Raw genomic sequence first — 10,761 nt, forward strand, 5'->3', positions numbered from 1 at the left:
GAACAGTAAAGGAATTATGGGGAGCGGGCGGGTAAATGGAGCTGAGTCCACAAAAAGATCAGCCATGATCTTATTGAATGGCGGAGCAAGGGGGCCCGATGGCCCACTCCTGCTCCTAGTTCTTATGAAAGCTTTGGAAGGCCAGCAGGAGGTGAGGTGAAGGAAGTGGAGACGCGAGGAGGGAGAGGGAATGTTCCTTGCTACAGGGATCAATGTGGAGAGCAAACCTGCTCAGCTGGTGTTACCTAAATCTGCTATGCAACACTGCTTGTTTCTCTTGACCAGAATATTTCGGCTTTTCAGATCCCGGTGAGCGATGGCTGCTTTTCCTGGCGTTCCGATGATTTCTGCGTGTAAGTGGACGAGGCCGCTGATGATGGACAGCGCGAGTTTCAGGCAGCCCTCGGTATCCACCGTGTTGCACTGCAGGTAGTCGTACAGGGAGCCGTTCTCGTGGTAACGTGTGATCAGCCAGAGTTGGGTACTTGAGTTGCGAGACGTCATGTCGGAGGCGATGAAACCTGGAGAGGGAGGAGAAGGGGGCAAGGTCGACTGGTTAGAACCGATCAGGGCGTGAAGCCGACATCCTAAGCATTGAAACCAGAAGCAGGAGTGGGCCATTCGGCCCGTCGAGGCTGCTCCTCCATTCATCGCGATAATGGCCGATCACCCAATTCAATATTCACCAAAGATCCTTAGACAGCACCTTCCAAACCCACCACCACTTCCATCGAGAAGGACAAGGGCAGCAGCTTTACAGAATGCTGCAGCTTTCTAAGACCCTGGTCAGACCCCACTTGGAGTACTGTGCTCAGTTCTGGTCGCCTCACTACAGGAAGGATGTGGAAGCTATTGAGAGAGTGCAGAGGAGATTTATAAGGATGTTGCCTGGATTGGGAGGCATGTCTTATGAGGATAGGTTGAGGGAGCTCGGACTCTTCTCCCTGGAGAGACGAAGGTTGAGAGGTGACCTGATAGAGGTTTATAAGATGTTGAGAGGTATAGATAGGGTGGATTCTCGGAGGCTATTTCCCAGGGCTGAAATGGTCGCTACGAGAGGACACAGGTTTAAGGTGTTGGGGAGCAGGTACAGAGGAGATGTCAGGGGAAAGTTTTTCACTCAGAGGGTGGTGAGTGAGTGGAATCGGCTGCCGTCGGTGGCAATGGAGGCGAACTCGTTGGGGTCTTTTAAGAGACTTCTGGATGAGTACATGGGATTTAATAGGATTGAGGGTTATAGGTAAGCCTAGTAGGTATGGATATCATCAGCGCAACTTGTGGGCCGAAGGGCCTGTTTATGCTGTAGTTTTTCTATGTTCTATACCTGGGAACACCCCCACCTGCAAGTTCCCCTCCAAATCACTCACCATCCTGACTTGGAAATATATCGGCCGTTCCTTCACTGTCACTGGGTCAAAATCCTGGAACTCCCTCCCTAACGGCACTGTGGGTCAACCCACAGCACGTGGACTGCAGTGATTCAAGATGGCACAGTGGTTAGTACTGTTGCCTCACAGCGCCAGGGACCCGGGTTCAATTCCCGGTTTGGGTCACTGTCTGTGTGGAGTCTGCACATTCTCCCCGTGTCTGCGTGGGTTTCCTCCGGGTGCTCCGGTTTCCTCTCACAGTCTGAAAGACGTGCTGGTTAGGGGGATTGACCATGCTAAATTGCCTCTTAGTGGCAGGGGGACTAGCTAGGGTAAATGCATGGGGTTATGGCCTGGGTGGGATTGTGGTTGGTACAGATTTGATGGGCCGAATGGCCTCCTTCTGCACTGTAGGGATTCTCGTTCCTGATCAAAGCAACTCACCACTATCTTCTCAACTAGGGACGGGCAATAAATGCTGGCCCAGCCAGCGACACCCACGTCCCACCAATGAATAATAATATCCTGACCACCCCCCTTCCCCCTCATATCCCTTGATCCCTTTAGCCCCCCAGAGTGATATCTAATTTCTTCTTGAAATCACACAATATTGCCCATCACTCTTCAATAATTCCTGCTGAAATGTGTGGCCTGGGCACAAGAATAGTCAGAACAAGAGGAGGCCATTTAAGCTCCTCAGGCCTGTTCCCTCACCAACATGGCTGCTCTGTATCTGAGTTCCATCAACCCTCCTTAGCTCCATATCCATTTTCAGATTTGCTGATGACACTACTGTAGTGGGTCGGATCTCAAACAATGACGAGACAGAGTACAGGAATGAGATCGAGAATCTGGTGACCTGGTAACAATAATGATGAGGAAGTGGAGGGATGGGTAAGTAAGTTCACTGATGACACGAAGGTTGGTCGTGTTGTGGATGGTCTGGAAGGATGGCAAAAGTTGCAGCAGGACATAGATAGGATGCAGGACTGGGCGGAGAAGTGGCAGATGGACTTCAACGCAGATAAATGTGTAGTCGTCCATTTTGGCAGAACCAACAGGATGAACGAGTACACTATCAAGGGCAGAAGTCTGAGTAGTGTTGAAGAGCAGAGGATCTTGGGGTCCGGGTCCACAGGACTCTTAAATCGGCCTCGCAGGTGGAGGAGGTGGCCAAGAAGGCGTATGGTGTACTGGCCTTCATTAATCGAGGGATTGAGTTTAGGAGTCGGGAGGTAATGCTGCAACTTTATAAGACCCTTGTCAGGCCTCATTTAGAGTATTGTGCGCAGTTCTGGTCACCTCACTATAGGAAAGATGTAGAAGCTATTGAGAGGGTACGGAGGAGATTTACAAGGATGTTGCCTGGACTGGGAGGCATGCCTTATGAAGTTAGGTTGAGGGAGCTGGGACTCTTTTCCCTGGAGAGACGAAGGTTGAGAGGCGACCTGATAAAAGTTTACAAAATGTTGAGAGGAATAGATAGGGTGGACTCTCAGAGGCTATTTCCCCGGGTTGAAATGGTCGCTACGAGAGGACACAGATTTAAGGTGCGGGGAGGGAGGTTCAGAAGTGATGTTAGGGGTAAGTTTTTCACTCAGAGGGTGGTGAGTGAATGGAATCGGCTGCCGTCAGTGGTGGTGGAGGCGAACTCGCTGGGGTCTTTTAAAAGACTTCTGGATGAGTATATGGGGTTTAATGAGATTGAGGGTTATAGATAGGTCTGTAGGTTGGTAGGTGTTGATGTGATCGGCACAACTCGTGGGCCGAAGGGCCTGTTTGTGCTGTAGTGTTCTATGTTCTAATAATCTCTCCCTCAATGTCAACAAAATGAAGGAGATTGTCATCGACTTCAGGAAGCACAGTGGAGAACATGCCCCTGTCTACATCAACAGGGACAAAGTGGAAATGGTCGAGAGCTTCAGGTTTCCAGGTGTCCAGATCACCAACAACCTGTCCTGGTCCCCCCCATGCCGACACTATATTTAAGAAAGCCCCACCAACGCCTCTACTTTCTCAGAAGACGAAGGAAATTTGGTATGTCAGCTTCAACTCTCACCAACTTTTACAGATGCCCCATAGAAAGCATTCTTTCTGGTTGTATCACAGCTTGGTATGGGCTCCTGCTCTGACCAAGACCGCAAGAAACTACAAAGGGTCATGAACGTAGCCCAATCTATCACTCAAACCAGCCTCCCATCCATTAACTCTGTCTACAGTTCCTGCTGCCTTGTAAAAACAGCCAGCATAATTACAGACCCCCCCCACACACCCCGGACATTCTCTCTTCCACCTTCTTCTGTCGGGAAAAAGATACAAAAGTCTGAGGTCACGTCCCAACCGACTCAAGAACAGCTTCTTCCCTGCTGCCGTCAGACTTTTGAATGGACTTACCTTACATTAAGCTGATCTTTCTCTACACCCTATCTGTAACTGTAACACTATATTCTCCTTTCCTTCTCCCCTATGTACTCTATGAACGGTATGCTTTGTCTGTATAGTGTGCAAGAAACAATACTTTTCACTGTATCCCAATACATGATAATAATAAATCAAATCAATCAATATCCTTCAATAATCTTATCCAGTTCTGAACAGGCCTTAGCCTAGGAGATTTCAGTTGAGCGAATGGGTAGATGGTATTAAGGAGTTTGCTGTAACAGTCCACCTTCAGGAACAGAGGGAGAAAATGAGGGACAAGTAACTGAACGTGGGAGGGATTTGCTTCTTTGCCAAGGATGTATCGAAGGGCTGACTCGGGTGGGCTTAACGTGCAGCGATTGTGATACAATGATGGGAAAATCATGCTGGATCTCTTCAGGCCTCGATTAACCTGCGGAAATCCCATCGTACTTACCTAGGATGTTATCATGCCTCAGTAAGACTGTGTTGTAGATCTCCGTCTCCCGAAACCAGGACTGCTCGTCTCTTGAGGAGAAGATCTTGATGGCCACATTTTCCCCCTGCCACACACCTCTCCACACTTCCCCGTACCGTCCTTTCCCTAGGCGAGGAAAATCGAATTAGAACAAGGGCACCTCCAGTGGTCCAATTCCCTCTTTGATATGGAATGGGGTCATACAGAGGAGAAGATGAAAGATAAAATCTTTTATCAGCTGGTCTGCGCTGAAACAGAGTCACCTGATTTTAACTGAGCTTTGCTGTTGAGGTGGGACATTTCATAGAATCCCTACAGTGCAGGGAGGAGGCCATTCAGCCCACTGAGTCTGCACTGACTCTCTGACAGACCATCTTACCCAGCCCCTATACCCGTAACCCTGCACATTTACCCTGCTAATTCCCGCACCTTGGGACACTAAGGGGCAATTTAGCATGGTCAATCCACCTAACCTACACATCTTTGGGACACTAAGGGGCAATTTAGCATGGCCAATCCACCCTAACCTACACATCTTTGGGACACTAAGGGACAATTTAGCATGGTCAATCCACCTAACCTACACACCTTTGGACACTAAGGGCAATTTAGCATGGCCAATCCACCCTAACCTACACATCTTTGGGCACTAAGGGATAATTTAGCATGGCCAACCCACCCTAACCTACACATCTTTGGAGTGTGGGAGGACACCGGAGCACTCGGAGGAAACCCATGCAGACACGGGGAGAATGTGCAGACTCCACACAGACAGTGACCCAAGGCTGGAATTGAACCCAGGCCCCTGGCGCTGTGAGACAGCAGTGCTAACCACTGTGCCGTCCTGTGGCCAAAGTGCGCCTGACCTTCAAGGAGGGGAAGAAAATAGGCAAAGGCTTATCACTGTTCAATAACCCCTGCTGGAAAGGCTGCCCGACAGGATGGGGGCTTGGCGGTGATGCCCTCCACAGGCGAAGAGTCTTCCGACAGCTCTCATTCTCACACACGGAATGGCAACATGGTGAGGAGAAAAGTTGTGAAGTAAAATAAAGGGAGTCATTGGGAGAGAGGGTAATGGGGTGGGCTGGATGAAGGATTGTCCAGTTGGAAATATTTGTCATTTGGACATTGGAACGCAGATTCAAACCTAAGCAATGGAGCGAAGTTTCTCATCTCCATAAGACCATAAAATATAGGAGCAGAATTAGGCCACTCGGCCCATCGAGTCTGCTCCCCCATTCAATCATGGCTGATATTTTTCTCACCCCCATTCTCCTGCCTTTTCCCCATAACCCCCTGATCCCCTTATTAATCAGGAACCGATCTATCTCTGTCTTAAAGACACTCAATGACCTGGCCTCCTCTGCAGCAAAGAGTTCCACAGATTCCCCACTCTCTGGCTGGGGAAATTCCGCCTCATCTCTGTTTTAAAGGATCGTCCCTTTAGCCTGAGGTTGTGCCCTCTGGTTCTAGTTTTTCTTACTAGTGGAAACATCCTCTCCACGTCCACTCTATCCAGGCCTCGCAGTATCCCGTAAGTTTCAATAAGATCCCCCCTCGTCCTTCTAAACTCCCAACCAGTACAGACCCAGAGTCCTCAACCGTTCCTCACATGACAAGCTCTTCATTCCAGGGATCATTCTTGTGAACCTCCTCTGGACCCTTTCCAAGGACCAGCACATCCTTCCTCAGATACGGGGCCCAAAACTGCTCACAAATGGGTCTGACCAGAGCCTCATACAGCCTCAGAAGTACATCCCTGCTCTTGTATTCTAGCCCTCTCGACATGAATGCTAACGTTGCATTTGCCTTCCTAACTGCTGACTGAACCTGCACGTTAACCTTAAGAGAATCTTGAACAATGACTCCCAAGTCCCTTTGTGCTTCTGATTTCCTAAGCATTTCCCCATTTAGAAAATAGTCTATGCTTCCATTCCAAAGTGCATAACCTCACACTTTTCCACATTGTATTCCATCTGCCACTTTACCCATTCTCCTAGCCTGTCCACGTCTTTCTGCAGCCCCCCTGCTTCCTCAATACTACCTGTCCCTCTACATATCTTTGTATCATCTGCAAACTTAACAACAGTGCCTTCAGTTCCTTCCTCCAAATCGTTAATATATATTGTGAAAAGTTGCAGTCCCAGCACCGACCCCTGAGGCACACCACTAGTCACTCTCTTCCTGGCAAGGGAAAGATCAAAGTATTACGTTTTCACACATGTACAATAGCAACTGAACAAAGGACTGACACTCTTGGGACCCATTAGTGCACTTTACCCAGCGGATCTCTCTCAGTGAAGCCTGTGCCAAGTGAAATGAGTTTGATCATCTCTGTCCAGATGCCAATGTGCCTGAGCTCATGGTTTAAAAACTTCGGAAATTTGTCCGGAATTCTGTGGAACTGGGTAATGTCACGGAGTCAGAATATCAGAACAGAGAGGGGACAGGAAGGGCGGGTATTATTTTTTCGATATGAGTGACCAGGAACATAGTGGCAGATAATAATAAAGGCGGCACTGTGGCACAGTGGTTGGCACTGCTGCCTCACAGCACCAGGGTTCAATTCCAGCCTTGGGTCTCTGTCTGTGTGGACTCTGCACGTTCTCCTCGTGTCTGCGTGGGTTTCCTCTAGGTGCCCCGGTTTCCTCTCACAGTCCAAAAGATGTGCTGGTTAGGTGGATTGAATCATAGAACCCTACAGCGCAGAAAGAGGCCCTTCGGCCCATCGAGTCTGCACTGAACACAATCCCACCCAGGCCCTACCCCCATATCCCTACGTATTATACTCACTAATCCCTCTAACCTACACATCCCTGGACATTAAGGGGCAATTTCTTAGCATGGCCAATCAACTTAACCCGCACATCTTTGGACTGTGGGAAGAAACCGGAACACCCGGAGGAAACCCACACAGACACGAGGAGAATGTGCAAACTCCACACAGACAGTGACCCGAGCCGGGAATCGAATCCAGGACGTGCTAACTTGCTAACTTGGCCCTGCTAAATTGCCCGGTAGAGTCTGGGGGATTAGCAGGATAAATATGTGGGGTTATGGGTGGGACTATTGTTAGTACAGGCTCAAGGGGCTGAATGGCCTCCTTCTGCACTGTAGGGATTCTATGATTCTATGATACATTGGCAGTTGTGGGAGCTTGCTGTGTACACCTTGCCAGCTACATTTTGTACATCAGGGTACTCAAGATCTGGAAAGCAGTCTGAGGTTGTGGAAGGTGCTATATAGATGCAAGCCTAAGATGAGGCCATTTGGCCCTTCGAAGGTTTGCTAGCTTTTGGCAGAGCAACCCAAATGGTGCCACGGTCTCTCAACAGTCCTGTATCATTCTGTATTTCAAATCTTTATCCAAACCCTCCTCCCCTCACACACCAATCGGATTAACAGAGGCAACTCGAAGCAGGTTTGCAATGGAAGTGTTATATTCTATCCATTCAATCCTGGAAGAAGATCGTTCGGAACAAAGATGTTCTCTGTGGTTTGTACTGACCTACGCATTCAATCAGTGTGATTTGTCGTGCCACTGTCCTCTGGACAAGGAAAGGGAGGCCAGATCCACTGCCAGAGGTGCAGGAGTGATCAAACATATCCTGAAATGAGGAACAGAAAGAAGCCTTTGTTATTTTCATTCAGGATTTTAACATTAGGAACTCACAAATACTTTACTGCTCGCTACCTGGGTGCTAGTGTAGGCTTTTAAATTCTTGGTGATAGCTGGGAGTAAGGTCAGTCCTATAGTAAGTACAGTGCCCACTCCCCACTGTCTACTCTTGTGGGGAGCATGGTGGCACAGTGGTTAGCACAGCTGCCACGCAGAGCCAGGGACCCGGGTTTGATTCCCGGCTTCGGTTACTGACTGTGTGGAGACTGCACGTTCTCCCCGTATCTGTATGGGTTTCTTCCGAGCACACCGGTTTCCTCCCACAGTCCGAAAGATGTGAAGATTAGGTGGATTGGCCATGCTAAATTGTCCCTTAGTGTCCAAAGATGTGCAGGTTCAGTGGATTAGCCATGCTAAATTGTCCCTTAGTGTCCAAAGATGTGCAGGTTCGGTGGATTAGCCATGCTAAATTGTCCCTTAGTGTCCAAAGATGTGTAGGTTAGGTGGATTGGCCACACTAAATTGTCCCTTAGTGTCCAAAGATGTGCAGGTTAGGTGGATTGGCCATGCTAAATTGTCCCTTAGTGTCCAAAGATGTGTAGGTTAGGTGGATTGGCCATGCTAAATTGTCCCTTAGTGTCCAAAGATGTGTAGGTTAGGGTGGATTGGCCATGCTAAATTGTCCCTTAGTGTCCAAAGATGTGTAGGTTAGGTGGATTGACCATGCTAAATTGTCCCTTAGTGTCCAAAGATGTGCAGGTTAGGGGGATTAGTGGGGTAAATACGTGAGATTACAGGATAAACTGGGGTATGAGTCGGGTGAGACTCGATGGGCCAAATGGCCTCCTTCTGCACTGCTGCGATTCGATGATCCTGTGAGTGACCCTTTCCTATTTGCCCTCTCAATATCTTTCCAAATGTCGCTTGACTCTTTTAAGCCTCCCGTCCGCCAGCTCTGCTTCAGTGAATGGAAAGTTTGTTCCCCGGAACTCTCACCGTATCCTTTCACCCTTGCTTTCATCTCCGTGAAGCCAGGCTATGCGCACTCTACTATCCGGCTGGTGAGGATCCTGAACTTCCTAACTCTCAGATCACAGTCAGTAAGGATAGGCAATAACACCTCCTCCACGATCATCCTCAACACCGGTGCCCCACAAGGCTGTGTTTTCAGCCCCCTACTATACTCCTTATACACCTCTGACTGTGCGGCCAAATTCCCCTCCAATTCGGTTTTCAGATTTGCTGATGACATCACTGTAGTGGGTCGGATCTCAAACAATGACAAGACAGAGGACAGGAATGAGATAGAGAATCTGGTGAACTGGTGCAGCGACAATAATCTCTCTCTCAATGTCAACAAAACGATAGTCATCGACTTCAGGAAGCGTAGAGGAGAAATGGTCGAGAGCTCCAAGTTTTAAGGTATCCAGATCATCAACCTGTCCTGGTCCCCCCCCATGCTGACGTCTCTACTTTCTCAGAAGTCAAAGGGAATTCAGCATGTCCATTGTCTCTATGAACAGTATGCTTTGTCTGTATAGTGCGCAAGAAACAATACTTTTCACTGTATCCCAATACACGTGACAATAATAAATCAAATCAAATATTAAGCTGATCTTTCTCTACACCCTAGCTATGACTGTAACAGTACATTCTGCACCCTCGCCTTTCCATCTCGATGAACAGCATGCTTTGTATCACGCACAAGAAACAATATTTTTCACGGGATACCAATACATGTGACAATAATAAATCAAATCAAATCAAAATCAAAAGGAAAACTTACGGTGAGAGTGTTGTCTCCAAGCTCAGTTGCTTTTAACATCTCCGCCTTGTTCTGTTCTTCGTTCTTACTGAGAGGTGGGGCTATTTGGTATTTGCAGAACTTCTGGTAGACCAGCAGCAGCAAGACTGCGAGGACACTGAGCACCAAGATTGGGACTACCATCGTAACCACGGTACTGACATTATCGGTTGAACGCAGATGAACTGAGGAAACAACAATTGGAGGAGGTTATGAGCGATAGGGACCAGGTCAGAGGGATATTATGAACTTAGCCTAGACCCTAACTATTTTGATTTTGACATTATGGTGAGCATAAGGTGTTTAACTCCAGGTATGATTCCAGTGACCCACTAGGAAGCTTTTATCAAAACAAACCTTTATTTAAGAACATTTATTTAAAATATAACAAAAAGATTTGGCATAACTTTTACCAATTGAAATACTTAAACGTAACAAAGTATCATTCTTAACAGCTAGTGATTTCTATAGTTCCAATTTAAGGAATATCCCCATAGATGTAACATTCTCTTCAGAATCAGTTCGCAAAAACACTCAGGCTTACGTGAGTTGCTAGACTTTTAGAATCTCTGGACAAATATACAGGGATGTATGTAGGCCTTCATAGCGAGAAGATTCAAGTATAGGAATAGGGATGTTCTACTGCAATTGTGAGGCCACACCTGGAGTATTGTGCGCAGTTTTGGTCTCCTTATCTGAGGAAGGATGTCCTTGCTATAGAGGGAGTACAGCGAAGGTTTACCAGGCTGATTCCTGGGATGGCAGCTCTGTCATATGGGGAGAGACTAAGTCGGTTAGGATTATATTCACTGGAGTTTAGAAGAGTGAGAGGGGATCTCAGAGAAACTTGTAAAATTCTAACAGGATTAGACAGGGTAGATTCAGAAAGAATGTTCCCGATGGTGGGGGAGTCCAGAACTAGGGGTCATAGTTTGAGGATAAGGGGTAAACTTATAAAATTCTAACAGGGTTAGACAGGGTAGATTCAGAAAGAATGTTCCCGATGGTGGGGGGAGTCCAGAACTAGGGGTCATAGTTTGAGGATAAGGGGTAAACCTTTTAGGACTGAGGTGAGGAGAAATTTCTTCACCCA

The 10,761-nt window shown here is 47.8% G+C and overlaps 1 protein-coding gene across 1 annotated transcript in view; it reads right to left on the reverse strand.

Annotated features, from left to right (window-relative positions):
* Positions 1-9,827, reverse strand: part of LOC145338971 (activin receptor type-1-like) — a 35,613-nt gene extending 25,786 nt beyond the window's left edge. Inside the window, exons 1-4 of the mRNA XM_080183384.1 lie at positions 9,651-9,827; positions 7,754-7,853; positions 4,225-4,371; positions 246-521 (exon numbers count right to left, since the gene is read on the reverse strand). Coding sequence (XP_080039510.1) covers positions 246-521; positions 4,225-4,371; positions 7,754-7,853; positions 9,651-9,812 — 685 coding nt within the window. The 5' untranslated portion in view covers positions 9,813-9,827. The remainder of the gene's footprint in view (positions 1-245; positions 522-4,224; positions 4,372-7,753; positions 7,854-9,650) is intronic.
* Positions 9,828-10,761: the final 934 nt, after the last annotated feature.

The sequence above is a fragment of the Carcharhinus amblyrhynchos genome, unplaced genomic scaffold (genome assembly GCF_965287045.1).
Source record: "Carcharhinus amblyrhynchos unplaced genomic scaffold, sCarAmb.v2.hapA chromosome_274, whole genome shotgun sequence".
Lineage (NCBI taxonomy): Eukaryota > Metazoa > Chordata > Chondrichthyes > Carcharhiniformes > Carcharhinidae > Carcharhinus > Carcharhinus amblyrhynchos.